The sequence below is a fragment of the Schistocerca serialis genome, chromosome 8, assembly GCF_023864345.2.
Source record: "Schistocerca serialis cubense isolate TAMUIC-IGC-003099 chromosome 8, iqSchSeri2.2, whole genome shotgun sequence".
Lineage (NCBI taxonomy): Eukaryota > Metazoa > Arthropoda > Insecta > Orthoptera > Acrididae > Schistocerca > Schistocerca serialis.
In genome coordinates this window covers 156,515,659-156,534,392 of record NC_064645.1, presented here as the reverse complement: position 1 = coordinate 156,534,392, position 18,734 = coordinate 156,515,659, and the positions used below count along the sequence as shown (strand labels likewise).

At 43.3% G+C, this 18,734-nt stretch overlaps 1 protein-coding gene across 1 annotated transcript in view; it reads left to right on the top strand.

The window, feature by feature from the left end:
* LOC126416610 (liver carboxylesterase 1F-like) overlaps nt 1-18,734 on the top strand; it is a 168,129-nt gene that overhangs the window by 9,832 nt on the left and 139,563 nt on the right. Inside the window, exon 2 of the mRNA XM_050084363.1 lies at nt 17,127-17,235. Coding sequence (XP_049940320.1) covers nt 17,206-17,235 — 30 coding nt within the window. The 5' untranslated portion in view covers nt 17,127-17,205. The remainder of the gene's footprint in view (nt 1-17,126; nt 17,236-18,734) is intronic.

Genomic DNA, 18,734 nt, shown 5'->3' with positions numbered 1-18,734 from the left:
AAGCTGTAGTATGTGTTACCATCAAAATTAAAAGAAAATTGTGATTAAAACAATACAACGAACAGCTTGTTAATTTTCTGTCGAATGTACAATCTACACTGTAAGCTGTGGCCTGTCGTGGCTGGAAATGTCACAGTTAATAAAATATTCCGGCTGTTATGCCACGGTCGAGTGGATTTCCCATTAAAACCCAACGTTTCGTCCTCATTTGCGGAAAACATTTTCAATGGGGACCACAGCCTCTTTGAGTATTCGCTTCACATGCTGGATCGCTACTGACTGCAGCGAAATTCCGTTTACGCGTGCTCTCGCAGTGTCGTGACGTCACATGCTTTGCAATCCCGAGCGCGTTTGTCCGTTGTCGGCTGCCGTCGTCCTCTTCTTCTTTATTTACGTGACCATTACGGCACTCCAACCCCAGTTCTCGATACCTGTAATATCGTACTACTTTTCTGCGAAGTAACAGACGTATTTTTGTGACATTATTCACATTTGGTTTTATTAATGTATAGGTACTCCGATGTATCGATATATTACGGTGATATGGTTCTTGTGTGTATTCATTTCTGTGAGACTGTCATACTCTTTGACTTACTTGTAACCGTTTTGGCGCGAATGCGCACAGAGCAGTCTTTGTTTCACTTTGCAGAAGTTAAGTTGTTATTTCGCTTTGTAAAACAACAGTCAAGTCTTGTGTTTGGTTAAAGCGGAAATTAAATATATGACGATTGATGCAAAACTGTTTTCTTGATGATGAGACAATTGAGAAGAAGTATATGTGAATTTACAAGAAGTTTAATAAAAATGTGAATCGTGAACACCAAGTCAAAAATTATTTCTACCATACTATTGTTCTGATCTGGGATTGTTTGATCATTAAGAATTTCCTGAAAAACGCATTTGTTAGGTCTTCACACATTGCTAAAATACAGATCTGGAAGTTCTAGCAGTCAAAGTGGAATCATCCTAGAATCAACAAGATGAGCCATAACAATTTCGAAGAACTCTACGTGGGAATCCATTCAAGATAAGTGGCAAAATTAATGACTTTCTTACAGTGACTTCATTATTTCCATTCTGACGATGCCATCCACAGTCAATAACTTTGTTGTTGCCCGATAAAGCGAACATATGTTGCGTGAGTAACACTATTAATCTGATTTCTAATCTACTTTGCAAGTGGTGGTATTGTTACAGAGGCTAGCATCCTCAGCTGCAGATATCATTCAATTTCACGCTCTCCTGCTTCCGACTGAAATTCCTGTGTTGTTTAACAATTTCTAGGGCCTTCCTGTACAGCCTCAACGGCATTAATAAAAAAGTTTCAGTTTATCATGGATGAGGAGGGAGGAGGAATATTAAACTTTTTTGATGTGCTAGTTTTCAAGAAAGAAGATGGTATCTTAGGCCATACACTGTACCGAAAACCCAGTTACACAGAACGTTACCTACACCGGGATTCGAACCAACACAAACCATGCAGCGATACTTGACAAAAACTTTGGCAGGACAAGGAACGTCTGTGAACCAGAGCTGCTTGACGCGGAATTAAAATACCTTACCAATGCATTGCTAGAGAATAGTTATTAGTCTGCTGCAGTAGAAACAGCGTTACACCGCCGCGCAGAAGTCATAGCTATGTAGAAGTGCCTGTGAAATTGAATGATTTACTGCCTTTCGCTAAGCACGCATAGGAAATATCTTGACAAAATGGAACATCACGATAATCTACAAATCGACTTAGAAGATACAGAATCACGTAAAATTGGTAAAGAATGCTCGCAGACCGCTGGAAAAAGCAATGGTCAAAGAAAAAGACCAGAAGAGCTCAAGGACAACTGTAGAACGGTAGAAATTGACAAATCAGCTGTTGTGGAAGATGCTTTGCAGCCATATTCATTTTTATAGGACTCAAGCACTGACAGTCACAAGCAGATACCATGAAAGGCTAAACACAGAGGCCATAGAGAATGTTAATGTTCGAAATCGGCTCAAAAAATCGAAATTTCTTTTATGGTCATTTCAAATGCTTTGTAGTTTTCTTTGTAAAATGAGCTTGGTTTCATACAAATCTGACGATAATTTTCAGAGATATCGTCAGTTTTACAATACATTGTCCGTCAGGTGCCACACCCATTTTCGTGTTACTGTAATACTTTGTGTATAGGACCTCGTGGTATGTCCTTGTTGTTCTGGGTACTGATTTCTCAGGATCTATGCTCCCAAATTGCTTGAAAATGTAATCACATGTCAGTTTCAGTACAATATATTTGTCCAATGAATACCCGTTTATCATCTGCATGTGGAGTAGCAGTTTTAATGCCCAGTAGTGTAACTTTGAATGCTTTAAGTTCTTTGGTGGTGCTGATTTATATACAATGAGAGCAGTGTTCTTAATTGCAGAAAACAGTCCCGAATGCTGATACACTTATAACTGAATATTAGTAAAGTGTCGGCACACGGGACGAGACAGCTAAAGTTGGCGTGCCTGTAGATGTGCTGTACAACGTCAAGGCAGACAGCGCCGTAGGGACTCAGGACGATCTGGATAACATGATTTTACCCTCTCAGAGCACCCGGCGGCCATTGTAAGCTTTATTTGGCTCGTAAACGACATAGTTTACTCACGAAAATTGACACGCATGAAACTGCTGCTTTAGCTGTATTAAAACGCACATTTCCTCCCATGTCGATATGCTTGCATGTTTTCTGTGGTATTCATAAATAAAAACTTCAGTTTCCGTCCGAAAGAACAGATACCATCTTCATATTTATGTAGTCAAGGCTCACCGGCCATTTGACCACCTTCTTCTGTGCGGATGCACAAACAGTGCCCGTACTCTTACGGTAATCGCCAGTAAAGCCGCGAGTAGTGACTATGATCGGCAGAGCTCTATGAATATAGTGCGGGACCATAAGTTGTGAATGTGGATCTCACGGGAGGCGTGCCAGAAATAAGTCCCTGGAGTCCTCCGTCGCTCAGATGGATAGAGCGTCTCTTATGTAAGTAGGAGATACCGGCTTCAAAAAATGGTTCAAATGGCTCCGAGCACTATGGGACTTAACATCTATGGTCATCAGTCCCCTAGAACTTAGAACTACTTAAACCTAACTAACCTAAGGACAGCACACAACACCCAGCCATCACGAGGCATAGAAAATCCCTGACCCCGCCGGGAATCGAACCTCACTGGAGTCCTCCGTGGCTCAGATGGATAGAGTGTCTCTTATGTAAGTAGGAGATCCTGGCTTCAAAAAATGGTTCAAATGGTTCTGAGCACTATGGGACTTAACATCTATGGTCATCAGTCCCCTAGAACTTAGAACTACTTAAACCTAACTAACCTAAGGACATCACACAACACCCAGTCATCACGAGCCAGAGAAAATCCCTGACCCCGCCGGGAATCGAACCAGGGAACCCGGGCGCGGGAAGCGAGAACGCTACCGCACGACCACGAGCTTCGAGTACCGGTCGGGGAACACATTTTCAATTGTCCCCGTTGAATTATATGAACGCCTGTATTCAGCTAGGGATATCCATTTCATTGTAATATGTAATAAGACAAAAAACGAACAATACACGTCCAGTCAGTAAGGATATCAGCTTAGAAAAGTACACTAAATCGAAAAAACTCCCTCCTGCCAGAGAACGCACTTATACTTACATAACATAAAGTATTACGGAAATTATTTCAGTTAATTTCGTAAGAAAAGTCTCAAAATCTTTTATATAACGTGAAGACGAAGAAACATACAGGTAAGACAAGACTCCAACCGTCTCCAGTCCTATTTGTTATTTTCTAATGTGATACCTCGACTCACTACGTTTTTAATCCCAGGAAAGCAGTAACAAAAATGACGAGTTCACTGTGAAATGACATAAATAAGGTGAAAGATAACTATAGTCATCAATTACAGCATTCATAGAGTGAGGAAGGATATTCAATCTTTAAAAGTAACACATGGACACAAGTTTAACTACGTCGACTGTTCGCCAGACATCTTCACGGTCATATTCAGTTGGAGGTAGTTCAGCATCCACATTTTCTTCTTCTGCAACCCCCAGACTCAAATTAATCAGTCAGTTAGTCCTTGGGGTATGCTCCTTAATCTTCTCCAGAGTCAATTATAGGGACAGCAATCTCGAGCAGCAGTATAGCAAAGTCCTTCACTGCCTCGTCGTTCTTGTCAGTTGCAGTCTTCTAACGTCCTTCTTAGGGAGTTCAAGACTTTCCTTTGTAACAGACACCAGATGTTTGCCGTCATATTCTTTTATGTACTGCACTTCTTATTTACTTTCGTATGTTATTTGTGGGGGAGGGTGGGGTAGGGAACGCGCCGCAGAAGTGGCGGGGCCTCAGCGCGGCATTGTTAGTGCTTCGTGATGCAACCCTTTCTCCTCCACGAGGAGGCCACATATCCCTAAAGTATGCGCATTCTGTTGAAGACAATTCGGAGCCTATTACCATATTTCTTATTGTGGTCCGGATACTTGAATGTTTTTTTTTTTTTTTTTTTTTTTTTTACAGTTAAGTTTCCATACACATTTTGTATACAAGATGTTCATCACTTCTTAATGAGCGACAGTTTATTTCATGTTATAGTATTCTATAGGCTTTAATAGCCGAAGAGTTATTAATTTACGTTTAATTATAAGAAATCCTAATAAGAAAGACACGTTTTCCATGAATCTTCAATGTACCATTGCCTTATAATGGCTGACTCTCAAACACTCGAGCTATAACGCGATAACAACTAAATATAATAATCCTTTAAGCTGTTTTATTGCAACAAATCCTGCTAATAATGATTTGTTCCCCAGATATTCAATGTGCTGGTGCTTAGAAACAGCATATATTTCTGGGGTGTGGGGTATGACATAAAACCCATCAAACATGGGTTTCTGCTGAAACGGCAAATACAAGACGGCGTCTATCTTTCGGCTTGTAACACAGTTAGCGTTCTTTCTTCATGTTAGGTGACACGTCGCCGAAATATCGCAGACCTTAAAATAACATAACAAGCTTAAAATAGCATAACAAACGCGTGACGAAATGGTTTCTGAATATGAAATAGCAGGAAGTGACGTCACAAAACTCGCTGAGCGCCCGTCATTGTTAGCTAACTCGTTCCGTGTACCGACGGCTTAACGTTTAGTAGCATCATGCTACGTTTATTTATTGTCCTCACTGCAGTCTTCTGTACTAATGTTGGTAAGCCTGTCGATGCACTCGATCTGGGGAAAAAGACTGAGTGCGGCTGCTTAAAAAGATGCACCAGGCAGCCAGAGCAGCGTGCATTGCAGTCATGTCAATTCCGCGTCCGCATGTCAGTTCCGCGTCCTCTACTGGCGTACATGTGTGGGGCCCCCGTCGGAGACAGAGGGAGATGGAAGAGCGCTCTCGTACGGTGGTGTCCTGCGACAAGTTCCAAAGTGCGGTCTTCTTTGTAGCTGCGAACGGCTGGGTGTTATCGACTTCATAGCTTTTGCCACTAAAAACTGGAGTTGAAAGCTCACAAGGACATACTGAGGAAAGCTATCTGAGTAAGCCAGAGTAAGCAACTAAGTCGCTGCGGACGAGATATATTAGTTTCACATCAGGTTTTCACGAAAAAATGTCACAACAATTAAAGCTGTCCGTGATTTCTTCTGAAACATTACACTGCGAATGAATGTCACAGTGTTAGTGTGCTAGACGTTGTGACAAAACAATCTCTCAGTCGGTAATCTGCAGTGCACGTCATTGGCGTATAGGCGTGGCAGCGTGTGACAACGCTCAACTTGAAAGAACACTGTAATGTGTGCTGTTATTAGCTAACTCCTCCCGTCTGTGTTTATCGAGTGTAATGATTACGGTGTCGCCACTCTTACCAGATCTTCTATTCATACTCTACAGATATTTCATAAGATCATAGAATTTCCTGAAAATTGACGGAAATCAAGAAGAAAGTAATAAAATTAAGCCACGACAAATGACATTTCTGCACTACTGGACATTAAAATTGCTACACGACGAATAGGACGTGCTACAGACGCGAAATTTAACCGACGGGAAGAAGATGCTGTGATATGCAAATGATTGGCTTTTCAGAGCATTCACACAAAATTGGCGCCGGCGACGACACCTACAAAGTGCTGACATGAGGAAAGTTTCCATCCGATTTCTCATACACAATCAGGAGTTGACCGGCGTTGCCTGACGAAATGTTGTTGTGATGCCTCGTGTAAGAAGCAGAAATGCGTACCATCACGTTTCCGAGTTTGATAAAGGTCGGATTGTAGCCTATCGCGATTGTGGTTTATAGTATGGCGACATTGCTGCTCGCGTTGGTCGAGATCCAATGACTGTTAGCAGAATATGGAATCGGTGGGTTCAGGAGGGTAATACTGAACGCCGTGCTGGATCCTAAAGGCCTCGTATCACTAGCAGTCGAGATGATAGGCATCTTATACGCATGCCTGTAACGGATCGTGCAGCCACGTCTCGATCCCTGAGTCAACAGATGGGGACGGTTGCAAGACAACAACCATCTGCACGATCAGTTCGACGACGTCTGCAGCAGCATGGACTATCAGCTCGGAGACCATGGCTGCGGTTACCCTTGACGCTGCCTCAGAGACAGGAGCTCCTGCGATGGTGTACTCAACAACGAACTTGGGTGCACGAATGTCAAAACGTCATTTTTTCGGATGAATCCAGGTTCTGTTTACAGCATCACGATGGTCGCATCCCTGTTTGGCGACATCACGGTGAACGCACATTGGAAGCATGTATTCGTCATCGCCATACTGGCGTATCACCCGGCGTGATGGTATGGGGTGCCGTTGGTCACACGCCTCGGGCACCTCTTGTTCGCACTGTCGCACTCTGAACAGTGGACGTTACATTTCAGATGTGGCTCTACCCTTCATTCGATCCCTGCGAACCCTACATTTCAGCAGTATAATGCACGACCGCATGTTGCAGGTGCTGTACGGGCCTTTCTGGATACAGAAAATGTTCGACTGCTGCCCTGGCCAGCACATTCTCCAGATCTCTCACCAATTTAAAACGTCGTCACAATACGCCAGTCACTACTCTTGATGAACTGTGGTATCGTGTTGAAGCTGCATGGGCTGCTGTACCTGTACACGCCATGCAAGTACTCTTTGACTCAATGCCTAGGAGTATCAAGGCCGTTATTACGGCCAGAGGTGGTTATACTGGGTACTGATTTCTCAGGATCTATGCACCCAAATTGTGTGAAAATGTAATCACACGTCAGTTCTAGCATAATACACTCCTGGAAATGGAAAAAAGAACACATTGACACCGGTGTGTCAGACCCACCATACTTGCTCCGGACACTGCGAGAGGGCTGTACAAGCAATGATCACACGCACGGCACAGCGGATACACCAGGAACCGCGGTGTTGGCCGTCGAATGGCGCTAGCTGCGCAGCATTTGTGCACCGCCGCCGTCAGTGTCAGCCAGTTTGCCGTGGCATACGGAGCTCCATCGCAGTCTTTAACACTGGTAGCATGCCGCGACAGCGTGGACGTGAACCGTATGTGCAGTTGACGGACTTTGAGCGAGGGCGTATAGTGGGCATGCGGGAGGCCGGGTGGACGTACCGCCGAATTGCTCAACACGTGGGGCGTGAGGTCTCCACAGTACATCGATGTTGTCGCCAGTGGTCGGCGGAAGGTGCACGTGCCCGTCGACCTGGGACCGGACCGCAGCGACGCACGGATGCACGCCAAGACCGTAGGATCCTACGCAGTGCCGTAGGGGACCGCACCGCCACTTCCCAGCAAATTAGGGACACTGTTGCTCCTGGGGTATCGGCGAGGACCATTCGCAACCGTCTCCATGAAGCTGGGCTACGGTCCCGCACACCGTTAGGCCGTCTTCCGCTCACGCCCCAACATCGTGCAGCCCGCCTCGAGTGGTGTCGCGACAGGCGTGAATGGAGGGACGAATGGAGACGTGTCGTCTTCAGCGATGAGAGTCGCTTCTGCCTTGGTGCCAATGATGGTCGTATGCGTGTTTGGCGCCGTGCAGGTGAGCGCCACAATCAGGACTGCATACGACCGAGGCACACAGGGCCAACACCCGGCATCATGGTGTGGGGAGTGATCTCCTACACTGGCCGTACACCACTGGTGATCGTCGAGGGGACACTGAATAGTGCACGGTACATCCAAACCGTCATCGAACCCATCGTTCTACCATTCCTAGACCGGCAACGGAACTTGCTGTTCCAACAGGACAATGCACGTCCGCATGTATCCCGTGCCACCCAACGTGCTCTAGAAGGTGTAAGTCAACTACCCTGGCCAGCAAGATCTCCGGATCTGTCCCCCATTGAGCATGTTTGGGACTGGATGAAGCGTCGTCTCACGCGGTCTGCACGTCCAACACGAACGCTGGTTCAACTGAGGCGCCAGGTGGAAATGGCATGGCAAGCCGTTCCACAGGACTACATCCAGCATCTCTACGATCGTCTCCATGGGAGAATAGCAGCCTGCATTGCTGCGAAAGGTGGATATACACTGTACTAGTGCCGACATTGTGCATGCTCTGTTGCCTGTGTCTATGTGCCTGTGGTTCTGTCAGTGTGATCATGTGATGTATCTGACCCCAGGAATGTGTCAATAAAGTTTCCCCTTCCTGGGACAATGAATTCACGTTGTTCTTATTTCAATTTCCAGGAGTGTATATTTGTCCAATGAATACCCGTTAATCATCTGCATTTCTTCTTGGTGTAGCAATTATAATGGCCAGTATTGTAATAGCAGTAAAGGACTTAGTGAAGTATAGATATTTACGAATGAAATAATTATGTGCATTTGTTGAATTTGAAATAAAAGCAGCATAAAAAATATAAAGATGGAGAGAAACTATTAACAAAGTGCGTAGTCAATTGTCATCTCTAAAAATCGCACAGTGCAAACCTAAATGATGGAACAGTGGGGAAAAGATGAGTACCACAATAGGCAAGCATAGGAGGAATATCTCAGTCTTCTGACGGATTTGATGCGACCCGTCACGAATTCCTCTCCTATGCTAGTCTTTCCTTCAAGCAGTGGGATTTGTAACATACGTCCTTAAGTATAAACGTAGATGTAGATGTAGATGTAATTATTCAGTGAGTGTATTCCAAACTCTGTCTTCCCCTATAGTTTTTTGCCACTACAGCTCCCTCTAGTACCATGTAAGTTGCTCCCTGATGTCAAATATGTGAAATCTTATAGGACTTAACTGCTAAGGTCATCAGTCCCTATGATTACACACTACTTAACCTAAATTATCCTAAGGACAAACACACACACCCATGCCCGAGGGAGGACTCGAACCTCTGTCGGGACCAGCCGTACAGTCCATGACTGCAGCACCTTAGATCTCTCGGCTAATCCCGCGCGGCACGCTCCCTGATGTCTTAACAGGTATCCTATCATCCTGTCCCTTCTTCTTGTCAGTGTTTTTCATACATTCCTCCTCATTCCTTACTTTATCGGTCCACCGAATTTTCAACGTTCTTCTGTAGCAGCTCATCTCAAATGCCTCGATTTTCTTCTGTTCCAGTTTTGACACAGTCCACGTCTCACTATTATAGAGTGCTTTACAGAAGACGTACATTCTCAGAAAGTTCTTTCTTGAATCAACACCTACATTTGACAGCAGTAGCCTTCCCTTGGGCCGGAATGCCCGTTCTGCCCGTGCTACTCTGCTAGTTTTGTCCTCCTTGCTCCGTCCGACATAGGCTATTTTGCTGCCTAGGTAGCAGAATTCCTCTACCTCGTCCACTTCGCGATGAGCTATTCAAATGTTAAGCCTCACCCTATTTTCAGTTCTGCTACTTCTCATTACTTTCGTCTTTCTTTCATTCACTCTCAATCCGTAATCTGTACTCACTGGACTGTTGATTCCATTCAACAAAAAAATGGTTCAAATGGCTCTAAGCAGTATGGGACTTAACATCTGAGGTCATCCGTCCCCTAGACTTAGAACTACTTAAACCTAACTAACCTAAGGACGCCTCACACTTCCATGCCCGAGGCAGGATTCGAACCTGCGACCGTAGCGGTCGCGCGGTTCCAGACTGAAGCGCCTAGAACCGCTCGGCCACAACGGCCGGCATTCCATTCAACAAATCCTGTACTTATTCACTTTGACTGATAACAACAATATGATTAGCAAATCTTATCGTTTATATCCTATATATCCGTAGCGGTCGCGCGGTTCCAGACTGAAACGCCTAGAACCGCTCGGCCACACCGGCCGGCATTCCATTCAACAGATCCTGTACTTTTTCACTTTGACTGATAACAGCAATATGATTAGCAAATCTTATCGTTTATATCCTTTCCATTCTTTTGGCCGGCCGCGGTGGTCTAGCGTTTGTAGGCGCTCAGTCCGGATCCGCGCGACTGCTACGGTCGCAGGTTCGAATCCTGCCTCGGGCATCGATGTGTGTGATGTCCTTAGGTTAGTTAGGTTTAAGTAGTTCTAAGTTATAGGGGACTGATGACCACAGATGTTAAGTACCATAGTGCTCAGAACCAGTTGAAACATTCTTTTATACATTATTGCTGTCAGCAACTTGGACACATGAGCTGTTCAGAGGATTGTGCGATAATTCTCACACTTGTCGGCTCTTAAAATCTTCTGAACTGTGTGGACGATGTTTTTTCGGATAGTCTGATGACATAGGGCCATTATCATGCATATTACACACCAATGTGACTAATCGTTTTGTTGTCACTTCCCCAATTATTTTAGAAATCCTGATGGAATTTTATCTATGTTTTTTGCCTTATTTGATTTTGTCTTCCAAAGTTCTTTTAAAATCTGATTCTAGTACTGAGTCCTCTCATCTCCCATTCAATCATCTTATCAGATATGTCCTCCCCACGATAGAGGTCGTCAATGCACCCTCATGACCTATCGGCTCTCTCCTCTGTGTTTAACAGTGGAATTCCCATGTCACTCTTAATGCTGCCTCCCTTACTTTTCGTTTCACCGGACTTTTCTATGTGCATATTCACTTCTTCCGGCTATCGTTTCTTTTTCGATTTCTTCACTGAGCCGTGTCACGGCCCAGCGTTTTTGATTTACCCGCCAGATTATTTCACTTGTTTTCGCCGCAGCGATAGGGGGCGTGATCTCTGAGCGCTGTTGGTGCAGATGCGCGAAGCAACAGTTTTGGGAGGACGGCTCGTCCGGTATATGGCGACAGGACGGAAGCGGCGGGGAGTCAACTGGTGCCTGCCGATTAAGGACTGCGATGAGTGTCGCTGTTTGCGAGCATGTGGGGAGGACGGAATGCTCGCTTGCTTAGCGTGGTTCTCCATGACCAGCTGTTGTTTGTTGGTCCTAGCACTCGAGTGTAACAGGAAACTGCATTTGTGTGGTTCTCGTCACCTGGATAAGGCCGAAATTTTCATATACTTTATTATATTTCATGATCATTACTTTATTATGGGGTTGGTACTTGTAGCTAACATTTTGTAATTTGAAATACTTCAGAGAATATCATCAGGTGCCAGGTGTCTACTGTGAATAATTCTGAATTTGTTCCATAGTCTATGGCACGGTATCCTCTGTCATCGGTCATTTTATGAAAATTCTGTCCAAATTATTATTGCATTAGACTTTGTTGAAATTGGTGCGTTTAAATTGCAAATTTCCTAATTCTACTAATATTGCTTGGGATAAACCCATCTATATCTTGATATTGCCAGATTTGTGTATTAAGCTGTGTTTCTTCTCGAGACTGACTGAATTGATTGTGGAACACGTGGGGGGAGTATTTAAATGAAAATTTGCTAGATAACACAACCGTCGTAAAATTGAAAACTTGACAGTGTTTACTCATGTCACCGGTCGTTAATGTTATTTCTGTCTTGTAGCTTACTTAACTGATATAAAATAATTTAGAAATTTTGTGTATTTGTCATGAAAGGTGAAATGATGTCACATGACATTGACATTTGTGTAGGGTTTACGTAAGCTTAAGTGAAAATAGAATGATTTTCATTGTCACACTTTTTTTTAACAGACAGTAGGGAATTTGTTGCACTCTTGCCAAACTGGATTTTTTTGAGGTTTGATTTACATGTAGTACAAATCACAAGTTTAATATTTTTCTCATGTAATTGTTAATATTTGTACATGTTGCACTATTGTACAGTGCAATATACCTTTTACTATCAGTACCTTTATGTAATGTTTCAGAGTGGGGCTGCATGTTCTTCTAGAGAATGTTTTCAAAAAAAAAAAAAACAAATTATTGCTAAAATTTCCTTTTAAACTATTAATTGTATTAACTTGGATGTATAACCAATTATCGTTAAATAATAAATTTGTGTGAACAAGGCTTGGACCAAATCAATGTGCCTACACCTTCCCCGTTCTGACTCTGATACCGTCTGTACGTCACATTCACATTTTTCATGTACCGATATCGCCTGCACCTCCTACTTATTTCATATCCAAGTGACTTGTATTTCTGTATTCCTAAATTCCAAGGAACATTTCTGTACATCCTTCTTTCGTCGATCAGCTGAAGTACTTCTTCTGTTACCCATAGTTTCTTCGCATTTACCTTCCCTGTATCCAGGTTTTTCTTTCTAACTTCCGTAACTGCTCTTTTTGATTCCTTTTCACCTCAGAGAACATTCCTTAGTACTTCCGTAAACCATTTCTTTGCACACTAGTTATTTCTGACTAGTCTCTTGAAAGGTTCTCCCGTAATCTTTTCTTCTGCTCCCCTTACAACGGCATTCCAATCACCCACGACTATTAGACTCTCATCTTCATTTACATCTTTTCTTCTGCTCCCCTTACAACGGCATTCCAATCACCCACGACTATTAGACTCTCATCTCCATTTACATACTGAATAACCCGTTCATATACTCATAGACTTTCCCCATCTCTTCATCTTCTGCTTGTGACGTGTCGGCATAGATACCTGAACTATTGTTGTAGGTATTGGTTTACTGTCAATTCTGACTAGTGTCTTTAACGTTCTGTCTACTCCTGTTCACAACTAAATTGTGATATGAGTCTATATCTTCTCCTGGGTAGAACTCTATCACTGACCTGTCCATAGTAACTTACCCTCTGCTCTACCTTCATAATCATGAGAAATACTACTCTGTTACACCAAAGGTCTGCTGCTGTTGATATTACCCTACACTCATTTGACCAGAAATCCGTGTGTTCTTTACATTTTTCACTTACTCCCATTATATGTAGAATGAGCTTTAACATTTCCATTTTCAGATTTTCTAGTTGCCCTGCCACGTTCAAACTTCTAACACTCCACGCCGTGATCTGTAGCTGGTTATTCAATCCTTAATAATGGTCACCTTCCCCTTCACAGTCACCCCCCCACCCCACTCGCCATATTCGATTGAGGGATCAGCCCGGAATCTTTTGCCAATGGAGAAGTCAACATGTCACTTTTTTCAGTTACAGGCCACGTAAGTATTTTATTAATAATAAATGCACTGATTTAACTGCGAAGTTAAAAACAAGTAGCAAACCCGGCAGCTCTTCTTTATCCGCTCTCTGTCCATCTCCTCCTTCTGAGCCTTCTTTATTGTCATTGCCACCGAATCCTTGATTGTGCTCTAAAGTCGTTTATAGCAACTAAGTGAATCAGTAGAGATCATTAACGTACGGCACATAGGTTATACTCGTGCTGCTAGATCTGTGCAGATGTCGGTTTCAATCTGTTAGTCTCCTATTACCATATAAACAATCTTTTTTTTTTTTTTTTTTTTTTTTTAAAGTCCGGGGTGATATGTTACAATACAGCATCACCGCTCTATTACGGTCTGGCTGTGTTGGTGAGGCAGTGGATTTCCACAGGGCAGTGACTGCGTCACTGCAATTCACTTTGGAGGTGTGGCGGTGGGACTTGTAGTCCCGTACCACCCTCTGACGGTGATGGTGCTACATGAGTCGGGCAGAAAAATTTTGCCTAACGTGGGCAGGTGAAGGTGTGGCGGTGGGACTTGTGGTCCCGTGCATGGGGAATTTGTGTGATAAACAATCAATACAACTTTGTTATTTAAATGTATCATAGTTAGAAATGGCTGCGAGAATGAAAAAGAAAGCACACATTTTCACAGCACAGCATTTTCTTTCTCACAGATCGTTTTAACATATACACTGTGCATTGTTTAAAATATATATAGTCCATATCCGCCTGAATTTGTATTAGACTATCGTGTAAAAATTCGAAGAAGTTTGTCAAGTAATTTCGAGGTTTTCCTGACAACTTTTCCCTATCATATTTTTTGAATGTATTATAATCAAGGGCGTACCCAGGATCTGAACTAGGGGGGGGGGGGGGGGGGGCAGATCATGCTACTCTCAGGAAACAATGACTCGAGACAGCATACAGCACTTCTTATTAAATAAAACAGTAAACCAGTGAAAAACTGCTTTTAATAAACATTTTAAATACAAGAAAGCACTTGCACTATCCGAGAAAACATGCAGCATTCCTTATTAAATAAAACAGTAAACTAGTAAAAAACTGCGAGTATCTCATAGGGGGGGGGGGGGGGGGGGAATAGAGTGTGTGACACTGGAAACGCGTCGACGTATATGATATCAGCATGATGGTGCACCTGCACATTCCGCAATTAACACTAGGCTGACCCTTGACAGAATGTTCGGCGGGCGTTTCATAGAACGTGATGGACCCATAAATTGGCCAGCCCGTTCTCCTGATCTTACACCTCTGGACTTCTTTCTGTGGAAGACGTTAAAGGAGAATGTGTACCGTGATGTGCCTACAGCCCCAGAGGATATGAAACAACGTACTGTGGCAGCCTGCGGCGACATTACAACAGATGTACTGCGGGGTGTACGACATTCATTACGCCAGAGATTGCAATTGTGTGCAGCAAATGATGGCCACCACATTGAACATCTATTCCACTCCGTAATTGAAAACGGAAACCACGTGTGTACGTGTACCTCACCCCTCATGGTAATGTACATGTGCGTCAGTGAAAAAGACCAATAAAAAGGTGTTAGCATGTGGACGTAATGTGCTCTTCCAGTCTCTTCTGTACCTAAGGTCCATCACCGTTCCCTTTGGATCCCTACGTAATTCGGTGCTCTCCGATACACACGATCGAACAGCGGAGGAGTGGTACTCAAGCATCAACTTCAGGTTACAATATCTCCGGATGTAATTAACATTTTACAATGCAACAAACGGCACTGATTACGTATTTGTTTATCTGTTCAGATGTGCTAACAAAACTAACGGGGTTCCATTTAAAACAGCCTAGGTTTGTGTTAAAAAACATACTTCCGTGCATTTTTTTATGGTTTGTATTAACCAGTTACACTAGCCCCTCTCCTCACGTTCGGTCTGTGGAATCGATTCGTCAGTATTTGATGTGGTTTACGAAATATATCCAGCGGTAAAGTTAGGTGACTCACCCTGTATATCTCGTGTCGTTTCAAAAGTTTATTAGAGCATCGTACAAAAATCTGAAGTATACTCGTCAACAGCATTTCGAGATTTTTGCTAAAAATGTTTCCCCTTTATATTATATATGTGTTCACATATCATATGTATTAAAATAGTATAGCTTATATGCGTCCAAACTTTTATAAGGGTATCGTTTAAATATTTGACGTAATTCGGTTAACACGTTTTCGAGACATTTGTTAATAATGTTTTCCTTTACGTATTACACACTGAAGAGCCAAAGAAACTTGTACACCTGCCTAATGTCGTGTAGGGCCCACGTAAGCACGCAGAAGTGCCGCAACACAACTTGGCATGGACTCGACTAATGTCTGATGGAACTGGAGGGAATTGACATGATGAATCCTGCAGGGCTGTCCATAAATCTGTAAGAGTACAAGGGGGTGGAGATCTCTTCTGAACAGCACGTTGCAAGTCATCCCAGCTTTACTCAATAACGTTCATGTCTTGAGGGTCTGGTGGCCGGCGGAAGTGTTTAGACTGAGAAGAGTGTCTGTGGCTCCACTCTGTAGCAATACTGGACGTGTGAGGTGTCACATTGTCCTGCTGGAATTGCCCTAGTCCGTCGGAATGCACGATCGACATGAATGGATGTAGGTGATCAGACAGGATGCTTAAGTACGTATCACCCGTCGGAGTAGTATCTAGACATATCAGGGATCCCACATCACTCCAACTACACACACCTCACAGCATTACAGAGCCTCAACCAGCTTGAACAGTCCCCTGCTGACATGCAGGGTTCATGGATTCATGAGGTTTTCACAATACCCATATACGTCCATCCGCTCGATACAGTTTGAAACGAGACTCATCCGACCAGCCAACATGTTTCCAGCCATCAACAGTCAAATGTCGGGGTTGACGTGTCCAGACGAGGAGTAAAACTTCGTGTCTTGGAGTCATCAAGGGTACACGAGTGGGCCTTCGGCTCCGAAAGCCCATATCGATGATGTTTTGTTGAATGGTTCGCACACTAACACTTGTTGAGGGCCCAGCATTGAAATCTGCAGAAATTTGCGGAAGGGTTGCACTTCTGTCACGCTGAACGATTCTCCTCAGTCGCCGTCTGTGCGATTCCTGCAGGATGATGTTTTACTGGCTTCCTGATATTTATGATACATTGGTGAAATGGTTGCACTGGAATATCCCCACTTCATCGCTATCTTGGAGATAACACCACGTTCAAACTCCCTCAAATCTTGATAACCTGCCATTGTGGCAGCAGTAACCGATCTAACAACAGCGACAGACCCTTCTTATCTTATATAGGAGTTGCCGACCACAGTGCCGCATTCTGCCTCTTTACATACCTCCGTATTTGAATACGCATACCGTTACCAGTTTCTTTGACGCTTCACTGTGTGTGTATATGTATAACTCATGTCAGTCAAAATGTTTGATACAGGATCGTGTAAAAATTTGAAGTAAATTGGTTAACAACTTTTCAAGATTTTTGGTAACAATGTTAGACGACAACTTGTTTTTAAATGTAGTATAACAAGTAATATTGGGTACGTTACTGTCATTTTCATTTATTTTACACTTAAACAAAACTTTTTTCTCTCTTGACCTTTCTAATATTATTCCATGGTTTCTTCTAATGTTACAGGGTGTCATAAGCTTCTTCAATCTCAAATTATTATAATTCGTCGTTCCGTCAAGTCTGCGGCTCCTTACCAGCTATTGGAATGAAGGAAGACCTGGTGAAATTTATAATGGTGAGTATTTGCTTCAAACCTGTTCTACTTCAAGAAGCAAAAATTTATTCTACATCAATTAAAACCTCTAACTACTTTCACAACATATTTTATCTCCCAAATACAATGAAAATACATAAAACCTGCGACAGAAGAAAGGGAACATTGCGAGATCGCAGCACCAGACCAAACGTGAAGAATAGTAGTAGTAGGTGAATGACAAAATAAAGTCAGAAATCGCAATAAAGAATCTGATACTACTTCAAGTAGAATCTTCAGTGCTCCATGCTACAGACTTGAACTTAATCTATCGGTTAAACACATATGTGCCACACTGTTTTGAACATTTCAGTTACGTTTGCATTTCTGTCGGTTCAGTCTCCCTTGTCAAAAAAAAGTTTAAACTTATATGCGGCGTATTCAGAGGAAAATTAGGATTGGTAATGTAACTGGTAAAGAAAAGAAGTATAGAAACAGCATGTGTTCAGAAGATTTGTTTACTGTATAGATCGTTGTGTTGTTAGGCAACTACTGTAGGGATGCATAAAGGAAGTGTACAACTTTTCCATACACTACACGTGTGAAATAGCGGATGTCCATACGCCGGCTGTAGTTCGTAGCAGTGTTGCTCCAGGCACGGGTGATTTTGCGTTTCGTCTTGTACAGAATGCAACAGAATAGGACACTGGAAACTAAAGCTCGACGTTCGATACCTCACGCTGCAAATACAAGGGTGTACGAGGTAAGTATTAGTTCAAACTTCTGATAGAGGATGCGGCTATGATTTCTGGAAACATGTACGACATCCGTTTGACTTGACGGCGTGTAGAGCTTCAGGCTTCATAGTGTAGCCTCAGTACTGTGAATTCTGAACCAAATACTGACTGCAAACTTAGCGGATAAATTTGTACAAGACAAAATTTGGCTTCTATTAGTAATAGATATAGGGAGAACGACTCCCTTGGCATTCATGTACTTGTGGAAAATTCTTGCACATTGTACCAGGATCAACGTCTTTTCCGACTAGTCCGCTGGTCAGGCACCTCGAACAGCAGCATAGTGCGCAAGTTCCGTTAATACACTGCCCAAAAAAGTGATGCTCCGAAAAGACATGTAATTCTGTATATGTACACGACATTGGCGGGTCCCTAAATTGTTTGAGTTACAGTTCCCTATGACAAGTATAACGACCGCTCGAGTGAATCAGTGTTGTTCCAGTTTATTGTTTCCAGGCCTGGTAGGGTCTGAAAGAGGAGTGAACAGGGTCTTACGTTGAGTGGTCATAGTGAAGGACACAGAGATAACGCGTACTCGCGTTAAGAGAGCGTCAATGGGTTCGGAAAAAGCCTCATGGGTCTCCGTTTGGCTGGCTGATCGGATCGTGCATAATCTAGATTTGTGGTGTGTTAGGATGTTACAGAGGCCTGGTGTTGGACTGTGGTGGAAAGTGAGAACAATCGTGGTCAAGGTTCTGGTAGACCACGTCTGACCAATAAATGACACGATGGCTGCATTGTGCA